At 33.3% G+C, this 23282-nt stretch overlaps 1 protein-coding gene across 4 annotated transcripts in view; it reads left to right on the top strand.

Moving 5' to 3' along the window:
* The window catches only part of LOC122528754 (TGF-beta receptor type-1), an 81487-nt gene that overhangs the window by 21516 nt on the left and 36689 nt on the right, over positions 1-23282 (top strand). For 3 of the 4 annotated variants that reach the window (XM_043654207.1, XM_043654209.1, XM_043654205.1), the window contains exon 2: positions 5314-5428. In XM_043654207.1, coding sequence (XP_043510142.1) covers positions 5314-5428 — 115 coding nt within the window. Of the gene's footprint in view, positions 1-5313; positions 5429-14652; positions 14811-23282 lie in introns of all 4 variants that reach the window. The other variant, XM_043654208.1, reaches the window with a different exon arrangement.

Genomic DNA, 23282 nt, shown 5'->3' with positions numbered 1-23282 from the left:
AACTTGACCCCCCCCCCAAAAAAAAAAAATTCGGATCTCAAACAGAAAGAAAGAGAGAGAAGAAAAGAACATACACAAAACCCTATTATATACCGCTCAATAGAATCGCTGTGTGTATCTATGCAATTCAAATTCGCGCCACGTTTTTCCCACATGCCTCAAAGAAACCTCAAGCAGGAGCTCCTCTCGCTCTCTCTCTGTCTCTTTCTCTCTCTCGTTTTTTTTTTTTTTTCCTCTTTCGGAAATAGCCTCCCCTCGATGAAAGGATTAAATATACTACGGCTAGACCCTTAACTACACTCTAAAACGGATCCGGCGCGCGCGTTGTTCGAATTTTGCAGAGGTGGGTTTCCGCGCGAATCCGTCTGGCCGCAGGAAGGGCCCCGTGGGCGCGCGCGCGCAAAAAAAAAAAAAAAAAAAGAAGAAAAAAAAAAGAAAGAAACGCGCTTTATGGGGCTGGGCATGCGGCGAATCCCATACAGGTATTTCTCCTCGGGTTTCGTATCGAGGGGGCTACGGGGGGGCCGGTGGCGTGTCCGCGAGGCCATTTCCATGTGGGCGTGCGTTAATGACTTGAATTAAACTCGTTTCGTCAAGTCGTACCACCGCCACCACCATCACCACCACCACCACCACCTCTCCTCGAAACACCGCACCGACAAAGAGAGAAACACACATTACGCACGAAATTGTTATTTCCGCGAATCGAGCAGCCGGCTCTTCCCGATTCCTCCCTCGTCTTCGTCTCGTGCCCTCGTTCTCCGTGGCTTCGATCGTGGTATTTCTTTTTCCTTTTACCCCCTTCCTCTCCCCGTTAATGTTTAAACTTGTTGATATTAAATGAATTAAGTGACGTTAAATATTTAACATTTGTCAATTAACTGATATTAAATATTTAACATTTATTAATTGATATTAAATATTTAACATTTATTAATTAAGTGATGTTAAATATTTAACATTTATTAATTAGCTGATATTAAGTATTTAACATTTTTACTGTTGTAACTTCGCGAGGAAAAAGATCGCAAAGAGACTTGGTCTAATTTTGAAGCTCGCATTTCTGTTTCTAGAGCCTTGGCCATTTTTTTGGACCTCGATTGCTAATAACTGATATTATTTAGTATTTAAATAGATTACTGTTGTAATTTTGCGAGAAAAATGATCACAAAGAGATTTGGTCTAATTTTGAAGTTCGGAACTCTGTTTCTAGAGCTTTGGCCATTTTTTTGGAGCCTCGGACCTTGATTACTAATTACTAATATTAAGTAAATTATTGTTGTAATTTTGCGAGAAAAATGATCGCAAAGAGATTTGGTCTAATTTTGAAGTTCGGAACTCTGTTTCTAGAGCTTTGGCCATTTTTTTGGAGCCTCGGACCTTGATTACTAATTACTAATATTAAGTAAATTATTGTTGTAATTTTGCGAGAAAAATGATCGCAAAGAGATTTGGTCTAATTTTGAAGTTCGGAACTCTGTTTCTAGAGCTTTGGCCATTTTTTTGGAGCCTCGGACCTTGATTACTAATTACTAATATTAAGTAAATTATTGTTGTAATTTTGCGAGAAAAATGATCGCAAAGAGATTTGGTCTAATTTTGAAGTTCGGAAATCTGTTTCTAGAGCTTTGGCCATTTTTTTGGAGCCTCGGACCTTGATTACTAATTACTAATATTAAGTAAATTATTGTTGTAATTTTGCGAGAAAAATGATCGCAAAGAGATTTGGTCTAATTTTGAAGTTCGGAAATCTGTTTCTAGAGCTTTGGCCATTTTTTTGGAGCCTCGGACCTTGATTACTAATTACTAATATTAAGTAAATTATTGTTGTAATTTTGCGAGAAAAATGATCGCAAAGAGATTTGGTCTAATTTTGAAGTTCGGAAATCTGTTTCTAGAGCTTTGGCCATTTTTTTGGAGCCTCGGACCTTGATTACTAATTACTAATATTAAGTAAATTATTGTTGTAATTTTGCGAGAAAAATGATCGCAAAGAGATTTGGTCTAATTTTGAAGTTCGGAACTCTGTTTCTAGAGCTTTGGCCATTTTTTTGGAGCCTCGGACCTTGATTACTAATTACTAATATTAAGTAAATTACTGTTGTAATTTTGCGAGAAAAAGTCTTCACTTCGAAGCTCAGAACTCTGGTTCTAGAGCCTTGGCCATTTTTTTTGAGCTTCAGAGCTCGATTACTAATTTAATATTTAAATAAATTACTAATTTTATATTTAAATAAATTACTGTTGTAATTTTGCGAGGAAAAAGATCGCAAAGAGACTTGGTCTAATTTTGAAGCTCGCACCTCTGTTTCTAGAGTCTTGGCTATTTTTTTGGACCTCGATTACTAATAACTGATATTAAATATTTAATACTTAAATTAAATAAGTTACTGTTGTAATTTTACGAGAAAAAAATCTGACAATGAGCTTCATTTCGAAACTCAAAACTCTGTTTCTAAAGTTTTGGCCATTTTTTTGGAGCTTCAAAGCTCGATTACTAATTTAATGTTTAAATAAATTACTGTTGTAATTTTGCGAGGAAAAAGATCGCAAAGAGAATTGGTCTAAGTTTGAAGCTCGGAATTCTGTTTCTAGAGCCTTGGCCATTTTTTTGGAGCTCGATTACTAATATTAACAACTAATATCAAATATTTAAATAAATTACTATTGTAATTTTTGTGAGAAAAAAAGTCGCAAAGAGACTTGGTCTAATTTTAAAGCTCGGAACTCTGTTTCTAAAGTCTTGGCCATTTTTTTGGAGCACGATTTTCACAATAAAGCTGAAAATAAGCAAAGAGCTTCAAATTTTTAATAATACGCTGTTGTGAATTTATCGAATTTCTACGAAAAACAAAAGCCAGAAACACGCAGGTCGAGTACTGTAGACCAACAGTGATTGATTATTTGTTGTGAGATATCAATTTATATTCTCTGAAATGAAATTGTAACGTGCACGTTAATTAACTCTCGGACAGTGAATAATTATATCCTCATACACACATGCTGAGTAGTCAGGACAGATCCAATACTATATTTCTCTACGTAGCTGCCAAACAAATTTCCAAATGTTGGATTTCTCTTTCATAATATTTCTACTTTTCGAGTTATCGGCTCGAAGATATTTACAAGCATTGTTGTTAGCTCGTGCAATGCTGTACAACATTAGGTTGTAAGTTTATGTTTGGTCGTAATTTCCGATAATTTAAAGCCAATAATCGAAAAATTTACGACAGGAAGGAAACATCTCCACTTTTTATACAGTTCTAATTTGATTTTACGTGCTTAAAAGAAAAAAAAAAAAGAGGAAACGTGAGGAAATCTTTTTTGAAAAGTTATCGACACGAGTATCAATCGACCGTAAATTTAGAACGTTTTGAGACTGTAGATATCTAATTTTTCGTTGCTCTTTTGTCGATTTGCTGAAATTACTCAAAAGCGTAGTTGCCTCCTTTGACGTGAAATTTTAATTTAAAAAACCAAAAATTAAAAATTGAAAAACTGAAGGGAACTAAAAGCTAAAAAGTTGAAAATTAAAAACTGAAGAAATTCAAAAACTGGAGAACGAAAAGAACTAGAAGTTAAAAACAAAAAAATGAAAAACAAAAAAACTAAGAACCAGAAATAAAAAAAAGAAAATGAAAAAACTAAGAACCAAAAATAAAAAAATAAAAAAACCAAAAACTGTCTATACCCGAACAATTACGTCACCGCCATCCGAGTAAAATACACGAAGTACACAAAGTTTCGAAAAAAAAAAAGTGAACTCTGACGCATCGGCAATCGTTGATTTGTTTCGTGCCTCGAGGTACATTTGGCCAGGTTCGAGTGAGAAAAAAGAAAGAAAAAACAAAGAGAAATATACGATCGAAGTTGGCGTGCGTCATCAAGCACGTAATAAATTACCGAAGAAATAATGCTAGCATAATTTTTCTTAGTATATCGCGGTGCACCGGAGATGACTCTTTTTTTTTTTTTTTTAGCTTGCTGAACTTATTACGAGAAATACATATTGCTTTAAATGGTTCAAGCAGTGGCGTAAACGTCTTCAGACTCGAATTTTGCGTTATATTCATGGAACGTTCGCACTGTCGTTAATTATTCTTCTCTCGGTTTCTCGTTCTAATCGTTCGTAATTGCCGATTTCTGATTACTGATTTGAATATCGTCTCATATTAACGCAAAGAAAAAAAAAGCTGTGACGTTCTCAGTTTCTATTTAAAAAATCACGAAGTAATAATAATTTGAAGTATAACCGAGATGTTCAAGATTTATGAGAATAGCTGAAGGAGTACGTCTTGATGTTCGTGGCTCTAAACTTTCAAATTTCGAGTTCAAATTTATCGTGTATATTATTGTAGTATCGTGTAGGTCATTATTTTAAATCGTTGTTACAACCTGTAGTTGCGAAGAAATGCGTGAAAAAGAACGAAAGTATGAATTTATTCTTTTTGGAAAAAAGAAAAGAGCCGCGCGAGTTGAAAAACAGAGTCGATCCGAGTCGTCGAGAAAAGCGTCGATTTGTGAAAAAGAGTCGACTGAGTTGTTAAAAAAAGAATTTATTTGCGCGTATTAGTTCACTATCTTGTTTAATCACTAGCGTTTTCATTTAATAAATATTATTTATATTTAACCTCTACGATTATTATCTATTAACGATTAACTAGCATTTTTATTTAATAAATATTATTTATATTTAACCTCTACAATTATTATCTATTAACGTTTCGAGTTCGTGTTCATTGCGTTAATTAATTATCTATCAACGACTGCTTCTTATGAAATTGTAGTTTCGATACATTTAAAATTACTATTGATTTCTGTTTCGACAGAAACTAAAATATTCGTAAATCAATTTATTTTAATTATATTTTAGTATTTATTATTTATATTTTATTATATTTTAATTATTTATAATATTTTAGTATTATATTTTAGTATTTATTATTTATATTTTAAATTATTTTAAATATTTTTTAATATATTTCATATTTTAATTTATTATATTATTTATTTATATTTTAATTATTTTAAATATTTTTTAATATATTTCATTGTATTTTAATTATTTATATTTTATTATATTTTATTATATTTTAATTATTTATTTTTTATTATATTTTATTATATTTTAATATATTTATTTTAATTATTATAATTTGAATTACAATGATCGAAGGCCAGTTGTTTCAGTGTTGAATGTCCGAATATCATCACGTGCCTAAATAAAAAATAAAAAAAAAAAAAAAATGATATTCGAACCTGCTTGACAGTAGAATGAACAGTAAAACTTCCTCCCTTCTCTCTATTTTTCAGGACTGTTGAAGTGTTATTGCGACATTTGCCAGGAAACTAATCACACGTGCGAAACCGATGGCTACTGTTTCGCCAGCACCAGCTTGGAGAACGACATGAAAACGTATGCCTGGAGGTAATGTATTATCTGCATGCGCATTTAGCCGCGACAGTAATTCCTCATTGACCAAAGTCTCTTTGATCGTCGATTCGTCGTTTTCACTCGACCAAGCCTCTCATTTCTTTCCGTACGACCGCATCTGTTTTTTCATCGTATTTGCCGGCACCGACGATTTCGAAAATCGTTGGTTTCAGCAGAAAACTTTTTTTCAGCTCGTCGATCGAAAAATCTCGACGACTGAAACTTGAATTTCTTAGCCTCTTGCGCTGAAATGACGTGCGTGCCACGCACGTCGAGAATACTTGGCCCAAAATTTCGCAATATTTTCTCAGTTTTAAGTAAAGTTGAAACATAACCCAGACAAAACAAATAATAAATTGATTACTTCTTGGTAATTTCTATTCGGTGATACATACCGATGAATCTTCAAAAAAAGAGAACGAATTGTTGTATACGATTTGGTCCACTCGTTATGGTCCGCGAACCGGTTACAAGGGCGCAAGAGGTTAAACGTTATAAATTTACGTATCGAATCGAAACATATAAATGACAATTTAAACAACTTGTGCACTTACTAAATCTGCTCGATTTTTGTACGTTACTGTATCCGCAACGGATAAGTAAAGGCAGAACAAACTCATGTTGGAGTTTAATATTAAAATTATTTAAGAATATTGTCTGCTAGTAATTTTGTATGATGTAAAACGTGACACGATTGTCACGAGTGTATTGGTTAATATCGAGACACGAGTGAAGAAAATGCACGTCGAGGTATAATTCTGTCGAAAATGATCGGGCAATCGGACGACTTGCATCATAAATGCATCACACGTGAGAAGTTATAATTTCTTTAGATACATAGATACACTTTTCAATTATCTCTGTTTCCTCAATTTTTCTCATCTGCTGAATCGAATAATTTTTTTCTTGAAAAAATTAGTAACTGGGGTTACTTATAATATTTAGACGTTTCAGTTTCTCGAGACAATTATTTAGATCATAATTTTTATGTTCGAGCTGATAATCTAAAAGATTATATATTTATATATATTAATGTTATTTTGTTAATATTATTAATATATATAATTATATTATTATTATATTATATATATATAATTTTATAATATTACTTATATATATGTATAATTATATTATTATTATATTATATATATAATTTTATAATATTACTTATATGTATAATTATATTATTATTATATTATATATATAATTTTATAATATTACTTATATGTATAATTATATTATTATTATATTATATATATAATTTTATAATATTACTTATATGTATAATTATATTATTATTATATTATATATATATAATTTTATAATGTTATTAACATATATGTATTTCGTTTATGGACGTATTGTGTTTTTAGAAAGAGATCGAATTTTATAAGTAACACCGAATGTCTTTTTATCATATTCTTAAAAAAAGAAAAAGAAAAAATCAAGTTCAACGATGGTAATAAATATTATTTCAATTGTCTAATAATTTGCAATAATAATAATAATAATAAAAAACAAATAATTATCTACGATAACGTAGTTAACTTCTGGATTGCATCTCACAACACAGTACAAAAACAATGTAACAACATGATTTCTGTCTTTCGTGCATTTCGAAACGTACGTTGATAAATTCTTCTCCTCGAAACATTCCTCTTTTCTGTTTTCCTTTTAAAATTATATTATCAAGACTCAAATTGAAGTGTCATTTTGTGCAACGTTGAAACGTCACGTGAATTGTTCAGATTGTCATTTATATGTTACAACGCAAGTCGAATTTAATAGCTCGGTTAACGTTGAATTTCCACGAGTGGTCTGATAAATCTCGCAAATTATACACAACGAGAATGAACAATAATGAAACAAATATGGAACGGCAATTGATTTCGCTGCAACAACAATGAAGAGGTGAAAAACAACATTTGTTTGACGCGATTGCGTTACATCTGAAACAGAAGCAACATCTGTCGGCGGAACAACAGCGTGCATCCTCCGGCGAAAATGATGTTTCAACTTAATTTCAGCGTTTAATTGCACGTTATTGGGGAGTAAATCACTTCTGGACAGAGCGATAAAACGATCGATCAACGATATACCAACGAAACTTCCCGTTATCCGTGTTCCTGTAAACGTAAAGGAGATGTTCGATTTTAAATTCTCTGCGTAATTTATGCCCGTCTTTAACACTAAACGTACCAATTTTGATAAAAGATCAAATGACCGACTTAAAAATTTGACTTAAAATTCTGCGTTCCTTTTCGTTTAACTTTTTTTGTTAAAAGGAAAAGAAGATATAAAATTTAATTTTTTTTTTTTGTTATCTGATCTTTCTGTATTTTATTTCGTTCATTTTCTGTATTAAATTGACAAATTGACTCGTGGAATTCTTCTCGGTATATATAGGGCGGATCAAAAGTTTCTTCCCACTCATTTTGTCTTTTTCTTTTTCAAAATATAAGAAAAAACTAACTTTATTAATTTTTAATTAAAGTTCGAATATGATTTTTTCATCATGTTTTAAAGATTCATTTCTTTCAAATACTGACCGCCAGATCGTTTGAAAATTTATGCTTTTTTTTTTTTTTTAATAGAAAGTGATCTATCCATCTTGTATAAAGTACGTTTAGTGTTAAATTACTCTTGTTTTATCGAGTATTTCTGCCGTAATGAATGTTTTTGAATCGAACTCACCTAATCCAAGTCCACAAACCTAACCTAAATCTTTCGGGATTAGAGCTGTCAGAGTAGCATACATAAGATGAAAAGTAACTGCTTGGTTGTAGTTTTAAAAAATTTCAATTTAACAGAACAAATTAGTTTAAAAAAATTCTAGCGTTCGACAATTCAAATGTGGACAAATTATTAGTTATTAGAATTCAAAGTAATCAAAAGCAAAGGTGCCGAGAGTGCCAAGAAAAAGCCTAACTTGTCAATATTCAAAAATATTGAACGCTCGAATAACGAACTCGAAAATCCCAAAATTCTCGTGCTCGACAGTTTAAATACTAAAAATTCTGGCCACGTAAATGTTCTGACTTTCGATACTCAAGAATCTCGATACTAATATTGCACATTAATAATTTATTATAAAAATTTATTATAAAAATATGTAATTAATATACCGTTCAAAAATTACCAAAAAAAAAAAAAAGAAACCAAACTTGAAAACTTTTATATCTCGTTTAAAATTCAAACGATTCAAATTTCAAATTTTCTTCATTGGTCGATCATCGAACTGTTACCGTTGTTCCAGAATTTTATTTCTCCCCCACTCGCTCGTTTTTGAAAAACGACTCGGAACTCGAACGACGGAAATTCAGCTCGTCGATGGAAAAATATCAATATTTCAATGCATCAACGACGATTCGTTTAATTAATTAATTAATGAAGATTCGCATCACTCGCTCAGACAGCTCTGATTTCTGAACCGAGTCTCTACACAGTTCGATCGCGAAAGGAAGTTCAACGGTCCCGGTCCCGGTTTTGCCGATCGATTCCCTCGTCGTAGTTTCCAGGAACGTTTAACCCGCCTTTTTTCAGTTGATCCCTCCCCCCTCCCCTCAGCCAGGGGCATGATTAACGCCTGTTTCGGCAGTTTCGACGGAAACGAATTATTGTTGTCGGCCGGTGGTCGCGTTGGTAACGCTTCAACCGGTGCCGGAAACCGAGAGAGGTTTCGTGAAAACACCCAGCACAGTATCATCACCCACGCGATATCCGTCTTCTATACTCTTCATCTGAGATCTTATTTTTTTTTTGTTTTTTTTTTTTTTTGTTTTTTCAGCTGATACCTTTGCTCTCGATTAACGATCGCCATGGGGGTAGCCACGAATTTTTAGCTTTCCAGGTGTCACGCAACTCTAGCAGACCGAGGATTACGTATAACATCCTCCCCCCCCTCTCGAAAGTTCTCATGGCACTTTTTATTTTTTCGTACCGCGTGTCGAATATACTCTGCAATCTATTTCTCGAATATTTCGATCCTATTTTGCAATTATTATCGATGCGTTTAATATTCACAATTGTGTATGTAATATCTGCTTCGTAATTATGTGTTAATACATCGTTGACGTTGTAATGTTATTAATTAGATATTAATATAACAGGGTGTGGGACCCACTTCGGCAGCTGATTGTACGCCTAAGAATAATGAAAAAAAGTCATACAAATATATGTCCTGTCCGTCTTCGTTTATGAGATATAATGAATTTCATAAACAGAGGAAACTCTAGTGAGCTAGTTTTACCAGGGATGGTACATTCAATTTTCATAATAATCATAATTGGGATGAAGAAAACCCACATGTTATTGTGCATTCAAGACATCNCCGCATTTTAGCCGAGCGGCTAGGCAATTTTTCAATCAACACTTTGCAAATAAATGGATTGGTCGTGGAGGTGCTATTGCACGGCCTGCTCGTTCTCCGGATTTCAATCCATTAGATTTTCATTTGTCGGGACATTTAAAATCTATTGTATACGCAACGTCGATTGAACATGCTGAAATACTACGGAATAGAATAGAGCAAGGCTTCCGACAAATTCGAGAAACACCAGGAATGATAGAGAGAGTAACCAGATGAATGACAAGACGCGTGCAGGCTTGTCTTCAAATGCAAGGTGGTCGTTTCGAGCATCTTTTGTAAAAGTAATTAAAACAGAAAATTCATTTTATCTTATAAACGAAGACAGATAGGACATATATATTTATATGATTTTTTTTTTTCACTATTTTTAGGCGTACAATCAGTTCCCGAAATGGGTGCCACAAGTTACGAAACACCCTGTATAATTACAATATGTTTTGATTGTGTTTTATAATTATTGTTATACATTCGTTTCACGTGATAATTATCATTCAATTGCATTTTAATTTTCGAACGTTATATCAGAATGTTCGCCCATAAACGACGAGGTTCCATGAATTCTTTATTACTCCGATTTTTATGTAGATATCGGAGATGTCCTAAGACTACTTTCGAGCGAGGATGTGTATTTACAATGGCCCTTTACAATCAAGAAAAATTTATCGACTGTCATTTCTTTTTCATTCTCGCAAGAACGAACGTTAGGAATCGTAATTGTTAATAATACAGCCGTACAATAATTATTGAACTATGGCGGACGTTTTATGAAAATTTGCATTTCTTCAACGCAAATAATAAAATCTCTTTTGAGAAACTCGCAATTTGCATTTCAATTTTAGCAAGTGTTCGGACATTTCGTAAATACGCTACGAACACGTAACTATTCGTAGATAATCTATTAAAGGCTAAATTTATTCTTCGTCTCTCGAGACGTAAATATTGGATTTATTTTCGTCTTTACTGCAAGACATCGTTAATCGGACTCCATGTTTCATCCTCGTTACAATTGGATAGATTTCAAAGGTTCTCCACGGTATATAAGAGTGGAAAAATCGTTGAATCAGTGTGGGTCTTTGACTCTGCGAACGATGAAACTTCTTTTTATCATCGATGAAGATAACTGTCCGATAACGGCGTAAAAGTTCCTGTTAACGGGATCGGATAATAGAAAATGAATGAAACAAGGCTCCGAGGTACTTTTTTCTGCGTTGGAATCGAATAAAACACGTCGACGACCCCGACATATCGATCGAGTTTTGTTTTTTCCTTTTAAATTTAAAAAATTTAATTTTAAATTTAAAGTTCTCGACACGTGTTCCCACGTGTTTTTTTTTTTTTTTTTTTTTTACATATGGTGCCGTTGTAATCGTGATACCATCGATCACAGATGATTCCACGATCAAGAATAAATCGAAGAGCAAGAACGACGAATTTTTCCATTCGAAATTCTCTCTGACAAAGATTTGTCAAATACACTTGATTATTTGACTAATTCCAGACTGGGTGGGATTGTACAACTGGTTATTCTATAAATATTCTGCAAACAAAGGTTGTTGATGCTCCTCATTCTGGAAAACTTGAAAAACTATCAAACAGATTTTCTAAGCCATATTTTCCTACTTTTCTTGAGAACAAAGTTCTAAGTGAGAAAGAAGTTTATTATGGAAGAAGCGATATTTTTAAGGTTCGCAGACATGTGAAATTTTGCAGTGAGAAAGCAAAGTAAGATGAGAGACGAATGCAAGATGAATGGCGATTATTCGATATTCGGAGGAAAACGAAAACGAAAACGACGTGACGTGACAGTGTTTAGTATTCTTTTATTTTGTCATTTTAATTTACTACCAATTTAAGTTCTTTTATTTCAATGTTTCACTAATTTATTACCAATATTCTTTTATTTTTTTTATTTAAACTTATTATACAAGTTGAAAAAGTATATTTCTGATCCTCCGTTCAAAACACTATCCTGCATATGTAGGATAGTATCAAAAGTTCCTTCCCACTTATTTTTTTTTTTTTAATAAAACAACAAAAAATTAATTTTATTAATTTTTAAGTTAAATTTAAGCTCGTGACATGTTTTTTTCATCATCAATTGTTACTTTAAATATATAATAAAAAAAATTTTAAAACACGGATTTTAGTAGGAAGTGACTTTTGGTCCTATGCTACAAAATCATTTTTAGCGACATTTTTTTTTTTTTTTGCCACCAGAAAGAAGTTAATGCACTCGACTCTTCGAGAGACAGCCTACAATCGGGAATAGCAAGAGTCTAAAAATAATTTTTAAAGACACCGTAATTCTTTCTGTTGTAAAATAATAAAGTAGCGAAACTGGCTCGTGTATTTAAAGAAAACGATCGCTTCGTAGAACCGGCACGGAGATAACCACTACTTGGAAGTTCGTTATCTAACTATTCGATATCTAACCGCGATAATTTTTCTTCCACGAAAACTTTTCGCGCAGGTGTCGAATGAAATTTTATTTATTCATCATTTCGATTTTCGATTCATCAGCGAGAATGCTCCCGTTTTCATTTTCACGCCAACAAATCAGAAAGAAAAATATCCCAATAGAACGAATCTCACCTCTCGAGGTCAAAACAAAATAATTTCGATAATGAAACGATCAGTTACACGTAAAAATATACAAAATATATAATTTTTATATATATTATATAATATATATTATATTATATTATATTATTATTATATATATTATATTTATATTATATTGTTATATATTACATTTATATAAAATATATTATATTTATAATATAATACAAAATATAAAAATATATATTTAAAAATTATTGCTTTTCGCAGGAAGCATGCTTATAAAAAGTTCGAACTCACCAGAGTACACTCGAGTTTAATTCGTGGTACGCTGAAACGTTCGAAGTTACACTGCTCACAAAAATTAGGGTATATCTCGAAATGAACATGAGACGATAAAATAAAGAAGCATTCGATGTTTTTTTTTTATTAAACAAGAAAAACTTTCTTCGACTTGTCGTTTGCTTTTCCCATGTTCTTGTTCAATAAAGAGAAATCAGATGTTTCTTTTTGTTTTTTTTATCGCTTCGTATTCATTTCGAAATATCCCCCAATTCTTGCGAGCGGTATATATCTCGATTAGATCTCGACTCGGAGGACACGCTTGGGAATAATTCGAGTGCCATCGGATATAATTAGATGCGTTTCGCGTCCAATGATCAAAGATCGTTCGGCTCTACTCGCGAGACGTTCGTTCCCATCTCTAGATACACGATACGTAACGTCGAAATTGAACGAAATCGAGCGAGACGATCCGCGATGGTTCGAGGTCGTAGACGTGCGGACGGGGTCTAAATGTTTAATGCGCCAGACGGATAATTCGGATAATTCAGCCGGAGATCGTATCGAAAATAGCGCGACCGAGATTATTTGATTGGTCGAGACGTGAAAGCGGCACGAGACAATTTCCTGCTATCGACCGATTACAAAGTGACGTGTGGCTCGTCTCGCGAATCGTGTTGAATCTTCGTTACACACACACACACACACACACACACATACTTCATCCCAATTTTGCAAACCGACTGACAGCTGACGAATTCATTTCGAACCGATCATTCGCTCGTCGGAGAGTTCCCTCGTGTTCCTCGCGACTCTTCAATTCGATCAGATCGGCGGGAAAGTGCTTTCACTTTTCGAGGTGTACTCGCGAGAAAACTTTCGTCTGTATGTAGCAGTAGTGTTTGGTTTTTGGAAAATTTTAGGTGTAGGTTTTACGAAACGTTTTGAAACGTTTACCCTGCTGACGTAACGCGATCGCGATCGTACAGTTTGAACGAAAAAATTGAGAATGCTAATTTCTGTGGAAATTAGGAAACAGTTGTAAAGTGTACGCTCTGCAACGTTCGTTGAAACAGTTGATAAGTTAGTATAGTGAGACTTGTCGATGTAGTTTAATTCTTACAGTGTCTAAGATACATTGTCTGTATTGATTTTTATTTTCTCTTTATTTTGTCTTGAATTTTGCAGAGTTGTTTTTCTCAAACTACGTCAAACTTCTACTTTCGATTCTTCGATTCAGATTTCATTTATATACTTTGTAAAAAAAAAAAAGAAAATTATAAAAATAAACTTAGAGAAACTTATGAAACACAAATACATACAAATTTAAATTCCAAAAGAACTTTTGTTATCTTTTTTTTCTTATTTTCTTTTGCGAATGTGTCCATTTTGTACGCGTGCAAAATACTCACGTTTCTTTTTAGCAGGTGTAAAAATTAAGAGTACAGAATAACAGTGATCGGTTTTGGGAATTACGATACGATTATCGACGATTATCCTGATATTCCAAAATATGTGTATTCCGGTTTGAATTTGAAAACATGCGAGTCTACGTTTCGTTGAAATACGTGCACTGTGCTACGCTATATATATATATATAGGGTGAGCCAAAAGTTTCTTCCCACCTATTTTTTTTTTTTCAATAATCATTCATCAAAATATAAGAATTGTTATATTTATTTATTATTGTAATTATAGTAATTATTATATATTTTAGTAAAAAGTAATTTTAGTAAAAATTAATTTTAGTAAAAAGTAATTTTTGGTTCTACAAATCTTCGCGCTGTATATCAGCTTTCGCGGGACACGAAGTTAGTTTCAATGCCGATTTAACTACCCGAATTTCCACAATTTCCTTTTCTTTCGACAGCCGAAACATTGGAATAACTGTTGGATTTTATCGCGTGCAAAATACCTGGCGGAAAGGGAGAAAGATGGGTGAAACCCTGGGTATGGGTGGGGAACGAACTGTTGAAACTAAACGTGTGGCATTGTGATGTTGTGAAAGGTGCTACAACCGAGACCAATGGTTCCCACCGGAAGAACCGCAGTCCTGCAACAGAAAGCCGGGTATCTATCGGTCCCAAATCTGCTGTGATAAAGAGTACTGCAACCTGAATTTATATCCGGTCTTACTATCTCCCGACTCGTCTGAATCACCCCCAGGTATTCTTTTCCGCTGTTCTCGACGCAGTGGCACCGACCTTTCCACCTAAATACGTTTTTCTTTCTTTCTTTCTCTCGTTTTGAAATTTCAATCTCTCGTGTTTCTTTCTTTGTTTTTCTTCCTTGTTGTTCCATCTTGTTTTTCTTTCTTAACCCCTTAACCGTGTTTTGTCTTAGTTTGAGAAATGTGCTCAATTACTTCCAAGCGATGACGAAAGCACAGTAAATGCGCCTGTTGTTAAGATCGAGTTAAATTAAATATGTGCATTTTCTTGGCGTTCAAAATTTTTAATTTTATTCGTATTTATACGGCAATTTACAGAGCTTGACCGTTTTATTTTTTTATTGTGAAAATTATTCCATAAGAAGGAACGATTAAAAATTCAAAATCCGTAGGAGAGAGCTTGAATTTTCATAAAAATATTTGCAAAGGATAAAGAATAAAAAAATTAAAACGATTAAAGATAAAGCTAACTTATTTTTGCACTGTATTTGCATATTCTGAAATATGCTAAAATTACAAATACATGCAATCTTTTTGCCTCAAATAAATTTTACAATAAATAGTAAAAGCGAATTCGACGAGTATACTACTCGACATTGAACAAAAAGGATTCAATCTTCTCACGACGAGTATACTCGACATTAAACATAAACGGTTAAGGGGTTAACCGCAATCATCGTGTTAGATTGATAAGAAGCAAATAGCCAGCCAATCGACGAAACGATCTTCCGTTTCGCGGCTTCGGGCGAAATATTTATGCAAACTTTGCGCCGGATTTTCCATTTTCATTTTCCACGGAATTTTGCGTTTAAACAAATTCATAAACCCGAGGTGAGGTTTTCCCCGATAATAAACGCGCGGCAGACGCTGTTGCGCGAGAGCTAATTGAATTAAAATACGATGCTGCGACACGTCCGCGGCTGTTTCTGCCGCGTGCACAGTAATCTCTCAGCCATTGATTATCACGTTTTTGAACAATGAACGGTCGCGATGATAAAAGCGTTCGAAATATTCATTAATTTGCTGTGGACACGCTGGGATTTTCAAAGGCGCGTGTTCGTGTTTTTTTTTTCTCCTGAAATTTCGAGCGTAACAGGGCGCTCCTCGGAAAAAATTCGCCATCAAGTTTGTTCATTTTCATTTTCAAGGGAAACGAAATTAATTAACCGTCTAGAATAACATAATTGATCGAACGTAATCATCTCGTAGAGCGATAGGTATTTTCTTTTTTTTTTATAGGCTGTTTTGATTTTGCGGTTCGTGTGATTTACGAAATTATTAAAAGTAGAGATTCTGACCAATTTGTTTCGTTTGTTGTGAATATTATAAATTTGTTTGTTTGTGTTATAATATTGTTGACTGTCGATTATTAATTGAATCCAAATTATCATGAAACGTAAATGACATAACATAAACAAATATCTCGATCATCGATTGTTAACTATAAATAACGTGCGAAACTAACTGATCCACTACTTGTTAAAGTACAAAGTAACATAAAACTATAAAACATTGTACAAAGTATGTTGTTTGGATAAATTATCTATTTTCAATTAAATTATTTCGATTAAATTATTACTCACTGACAACCTTCCGAAATTCTCTTTGAATTCTAGTGATAAAATTGACAATTCTAATAACGAATAATAATAGTTTGAAGTTCTCTTTAAATCGATCATCACCGGACAATAATGTTTCTAATTCTTTTTAAATAAACTAAATATTACCTAACGGCAGAATTTGTAATTCTTTTCAAACCTAACCCAAACCATTGAATAATAAGGTTTCTAATTCTTTTTGAATGAACTATCATCGACTTAGTCAATGAGTAAGAACAGAGTTTGAAATTTCCTTTAGATAAATTTTCCAATTTTTTTTGGACGAATTATTGCTCGGTAAAATCTTCTTTAAATAAACTATTCATCGAATAATAATATTTCCAATTCCATTAACTGCACTTATTATATCTATACCTATTATACCAGTTCTGACTAAACTATACTTATTATATCTATATCAGTGACAGAGTTTGAAATTTCCTTTAGATAAATTTTCCAATTCTTTTTGGACGAACTATTGCTCGGTAAAATCTTCTTTAAATAAACTGTTCATCGAATAATAATATTTCCAATTCCACTAACTACACTTATTATATCTATACCTATTATACCAGTTCTGACTAAACTATATTTATTATATCTATACCTATTATATCAGTGACAGAGTTTGAAATTTCTTTTAGATAAATTTTCTAATTCTATTTGGACGAACTATTGCTTGGTAAAATCTTCTTTAAATAAACTGTTCATCGAATAATAATATTTTCAATTCCACCAACTACATTTATTATATCTATACTTGTTATACCAGTTTTGACTAAACTATACTTATTATATCTATACCTATTATATATGTATCAGTGACAGAGTATGAAATTTCCTTTAGATAAATTTTTCAATTCTTTTTGGACGAACTATTGCTCGGTAAAATCTTCTTTAAACAAACTATTCGTCGAATAATAATATTTCCAATTCCAGTTTTAGCTAAACTATACACATTGTCAATGGCAGAGTTTGAAATTCCCTTTAAATAAATCTATCATCGAACGACAGTACATTTTAATAAACGTATAAACAATAATTCTTTTTTAATAAACTGTTGTTCAACGATTTGAAATCTTCTGATTCTCTCTGAATGAACAATTGTCCAATTCTTGTCGACATTAGCCTCAAATTTCAAGTCTCGCGCGAACACTTTCAATGGTTCACGATTGTTTGCTGTTCATGCGCTGTGCACATCTCCATCTCGCATTAGCCAACATTGGCAAATGTTGGCAAACATTTCGCGCGTCTGGCGGATACCCCGGATAAACCATAACTACACCATAACTATATAATTCCATTCTCCGAACACGTTCCACCTCGCAAGCGTATATTTGATGAAGATACACTTGGCAAACATTTCAACCTCGATGTTTGCGAATGTTTGTTAGAAATGCGCCGTTAATTGATATAGCAGTAGTATATCGAACGAAGCTTGCGTTCTACGGTATTAATTGGGAATGGAGATGTGATTAAACACGCTGGCGATAAAGTCAACAATGCGAAACAATGGAAAATAATATCGAAAAATCGTAGATAAATTTTGAATTATAAAAGCGTCGACTTGGCTATTTGTTTCACGTCAGTCTGATCTCGTTTTTTATACTCGTTTTAGTTTTTCGTTCATTTTTTTTCCTTTTTTTTTTTCCCACTAACATATCTGTTCGATGACGTGTGAGATTCTGGAATAACTGGACTGCGGATTGTTGTGCGTTTGTAGAGAATTAAAAAAAATATTTGAATTACGCGGAAATATCTAAACACGAAAGGAACGAAATATACAAAACGTGAATACAGATACCTTTAGTAATCTTTTTTTAAAATTTACAAAGTATACAAAACGTATACAGATACTTTTAAATTACTTTTAGTAATTCTATTAATTTTAATAATTTAGTAATTTTAGTAATCTTTTTTTAAAAATTTTTACAATTAAAAATTTTTATTACTATGAATTTTCATACGAGAGAAGAGTGTAAAATAAAATTAATTGCATAAAAATTTTTATAATTAAAAATTTAAAACAATCTGAGATAATTGAAATTTAAAGCAATTAATTTTATTTTTACATTCTTCTCTCGTATAAAAATTAACCATAAGATTAAAACGTCAATTAAAAATTCCAAAAAGGGATAATTTGATCTCAAATTGCTACAATCTCTCGCGCAAATGTCCCAATGATACAATGATCTTTCAATGACATTTTACACTCGAACTCGCACAGATATTTGTAGCCTACTCGTAACAACACAACCTAATATCGACTGATAATTTTCAGACGCGTGAGAGGAAACCATGTGTGTGTGTGTGTGTGTGTTGTGCCGCAAAACGTTACACTAATCCGCCGCTGTGTTCATCCCAGCCCCATCAGAAGACATGCGCACATTTGACGTGCCGCGAGTTTTATAAATCGATTCTGGGACGAAAATTGCAAAATGATTCGCGCGATGTTCGTTTAACGCGGGCGTGGTTGACAAAAATATCTCTCGAAGCGTAACCGAAGCAGAATCCCTTTGTAAATCGACGATCACTGAAACGAGAAAGAGATTGCGAACTGTCGTCCTCTCGTACCTTTCAATACTTTTCAATAAACGATCCCATCGCGAAGGGAAACGAATTTCTTCCACGCGTTATGTGCTATCGTTCGACGAGAGTTCTGCTCGTTTCACGTGGAAACGTAACGAAGCAACGACGACGAAGGCATTCATTGTTGTTCGTCGCGACGAAACGGAGTCAGACACGCCGATATTTTCCAACGAAAATGTATTTTGCGCCCTTACGACGTGCAATAAAATCAGAAATTTGAATTTCGCGCGCAGAATAAATCCTACGTCTGTGAAAAACATTCAGACACCGATGTAAATAGATTTGTCTTTTGTTACTCTGTATTTGAAGTAAATTATACAGTGCTATGAAATTATTGTTTCTGCACATTGTAAAATAAAATATTTCTGTGTAAAAAAAAATATGAATTTTTTTTTAAGTATCGCATACGTATGATGTTCAGTATAATAGAAAAACATGGATCAAGAGAGTGAATATTTTCTTTGCAAAATCGACTCGAACACTTGACATATATATCTATTATTAAAATATCCAAATTTCTAAATTTGTACACACGACGATCGATGTCTGAACCTATTGATTTAGTATGAAATTGAAATACATCGAATAAATTTTCATCAGTAAAATGGAGAAAGAGAATCATCATTTCTTATTTACCGTTGCAAGTTATTTATTAAAAACAAAAATAATCTAGTATCTAATGTCGCGCGTTGAAAGGAGCAAAAACAAAGGAGAAACAAAAAAAGTTGAAGCTTGTTTTTCGAGAGACTAGAAAATTTGGCGGAAATTCCTCGGAAGTTTAATCAACGTAAGTACCCAGGGACAAAGTAAGTTACTCTTACAACGATTCAGTTCAACGTTACTCGAAGGAAGTTTACTCCGGGCACGAGAACTTTCTGCCACGTTACATTTGCTCTTTGATACTCCAATCTACCGTTTATCAGTGCCAGCCTAATGAATATTGTTTCCAAGTACCATCACCATTCAGTTATGTCAGAAATAGCAGAGCGTGTATCGTATAAAACAGCGTGAAACCACTATTGTCGTATTCTCGACAATTTTAAGTGAAACTTGTGGCACGCGTTGAAGGAGAAAAAAAAAAAAAAGAAAAAGAAAGAAGTTTAAAACGCTTTCTACGAGCTGCTACGTCGTTAGAACGTAAGCGGAGGAAATAGTATTCGAGAGATTTAAAAATAGAGAATTCTCGAGGAGAAACGAGCAGAGCTTTCCAAACCAGTTCGATTTTTCAGTCTTCACGAAACGGAAACCGTTTTCCGTTTGAAAATTCGACGCATTCGACGAATCTTTCTCAGAGTTTAGATGATAGTCTGTCGATATTGACTGCTAGTGGTTTATTAACGCTAGAACTATCGAAACCATTAGAACGATTCATTCTGAATGAAAACAGAGGGAACAAGGTTAATTAATTGAAAAAATGAGTCATTTCTCGCAGAAATCTTGCATACTGGTAATTATACATTGCGAGTTAATTTTTATGGAGATTTTACGATACGTTCTTGCAGTCGTTGGACTTTTTTTTTTTAATGGGAATTAATTTTTTATGGAAATCTTACATACTCGTAATGGTACATTCTCAAGGTAGAATGGACTCAAGGGGACATTTTTGTTTTTCTTAATGGGCATTAATTTTTCATGGATCTTACTCGTAATGGTACATTCTTCTTAAGGGGATATTTTTGTTTTTCTTAATGGGCATTAATTTTTCATGGAGCTCTTACTCGTAATGGTACATTCTTCTTCAAAGTAGATTGGACTTAAATGGACATTCTTTTTTTTTTTTTTTTTAATAGACATTAATTTTTCATGGAGATCTTACATACTCGTAATGGTACGGTCTTAAAGTAGTTGGACTTAAATTCATGTCTCTCTCGATGAACCGTCAAAAAGCGAGATTTTCATCGAGAAAGCGAGAACATTTTTTTCTGTGACGAATTAATTGATCCTGATGCGTAGTCCCATTGATATCAAAGATATTAAACGACAAAGGTAATAATAATTTGTCGCGTTATTTTTTCGTAAGCTTGCAGCCTTTCATTGTATCATAGACATTTTCCTTGTACCTCGATTTCTCTAACACAGGTTTCATACCAAGGCTTATCAGTTTGAATTTTCTACTCTATAAAATTCACGGTTAATTAACGAAAGTCGTTTCCTTTCTTTTCTCTCATCCTCTCTCTCTCTTTCTTTTTCCCTTTTACTTTCCCAATTTTTGCGTGACGTGTTTCCACACGGCTACCGTGCACGTTTCACGCGTAATCGATTATCGATCGGGCGCCAAATCCCTTGGCGCTCGATTCAAGAGGATATATTCAATCCCATTTCAAGGACGGACTCGTGATAAAAAAAAAAAAAGAGACAATGCAGGATACGTTTCACATTTCGAAGAACACGCGGGGATCGAATGGGGGAGAAATATTTCATACGCTGGGAGAAATCAATCTCGTTTCTCAAGCTGTATTGTTTGTTTTAATATATTGAACCGGTTTAATCGATTTTTAAGCCCTCTGTATATAACCTGCCCTGGCTCGAGAGTGTCGACGTTAACTATCTCTTCCTTGTCGATATTTTAATTTTTTCGATGCGAAATATACATTTTTTTTTTTTCGTCCCAGATCTATGCTAACACACGAAAAAAAATCGCGCGAAGAAGCGTATTGAGAAAATTTTTAAGAATTCCGACAGGTTTTGTAATTTAACTGAATTCCTGATAAATCGCGGAAGAAGAATCACTTTCCATTCGTACGTGGCGGACTGAAATCGTCGTGGTATAAGAATTTCAAATATTCCAATTTTAAAAGCTATTTTATTTCCTTTAGCTTTATGATAAATTGGGTATTTATAAGAGATCTAATGTAATTTTTACGATGGTAATTGCAGAACACATAATAATTTACAAGAATTAACAATTAACTAACCTACACTGCTCTGACTTCTAGTCCGCCATATTGAAACAAGAATATTAACCTAGAAAAAGTTACAATTCCGTTCTAATCTTGCATAAATCGCATTAAACGTGATTAAAAAAATATCGTAAGTAGGGATAAATATGTGTGCTAGTCTGTAGTGTAGAACACTTTCACAAGAGTTAACAAACAAAGAATTAACTAACCTACACGACTGTGATTTCTAGTCTGCCATATTGAAAAAAAATATTAACCTAGAAAAAGTTACAATTGCGTTCTAATCTTGCATAAATCGCATTAAACGTGATTAAAAAAATATCGTAAGTAGGGATAAATAAGTGTGTAGAACACTTTCACAAGAGTAAACAAACAAAGAATTAACTAACCTACACGACTGTGATTTCTAGTCCGCCATATTGGAAAAATATGGAAAATATCGTAAGTAGGGATAAATAAGTGTGTAGAACACTTTCACAAGAGTAAACAAACAAAGAATTAACTAACCTACACGACTGTGATTTCTAGTCCGCCATATTGGAAAAAGAATATTGACCTAAAAAAGGTTATAATTGCGTTCTAATCTCGAATTAAACGTCATCAAGGAATATCGTAAATAGAGATAAATAAGTATTAAATATAAACATAGCACGAAATTTTGATTTTCGATATTTCGAGATTTCGCGCGTGTTTAGGTTATGTTTTATTCTCGCGAACGCGCTCGTTGTGGATCACCTTGAGACTTGTTCTACAACGATTCGCGATCCTCGTTCGCTTGCATATTTCGTTTGGAATTTTTTTGCCTCCTTTTTGTACCTCTCTTGCCACTTGTTTTTACCTTTTTCTCACGTTTTATGGAAAATTTGAAGATTGATCTCGTGTTGAACTGCAGGGTATGAACGACCTTGACTAACAAAACACTTCACTGCATCCACTGATAATGATCGACAACGATGATGATGATGATGATGATGATGACGACGATCGTTTGCCTACCTAACCGCCGCCGATTTTTGAAAATTTTGTTTTTACTTTTCGTTGACTGATTTTGGTGTGTTGGAGAGTTTTTCGTTTTGTCAGATTGTGCCTGCTCTAATCCAGCCAGACTTCAGCTTTGGCTCGATATACCGAGGATATTTCCTTCTGCACGAGGGATCACCTCGTCCACGTGATTGTCAGGTCGCGTTTAACGAGCGACAAATATAAATTCGAAGCTCGAGTAGAACGAGCTAAAGAGTTGGTGTACAGAATTTTTCATGATCGAGAGGTAAACGAAAGCAAAATTTTATTTATGCCTGACGCATCTTTCTTTCTTTCTTTCTTTCTTTCTTTCTTTTTTTTTTTTGGTTTAACTTTTAGATTATCTTACTTCGACCAGAAA

Source organism: Frieseomelitta varia, unplaced genomic scaffold (assembly GCF_011392965.1).
Source record: "Frieseomelitta varia isolate USP_RPSP 00005682 unplaced genomic scaffold, Fvar_1.2 scaffold_258, whole genome shotgun sequence".
Taxonomy (NCBI): Eukaryota; Metazoa; Arthropoda; class Insecta; order Hymenoptera; family Apidae; genus Frieseomelitta; species Frieseomelitta varia.
The sequence above is the reverse complement of the archived record's forward strand: the minus strand, read 5'-3'. Positions and strand labels throughout refer to the sequence as shown.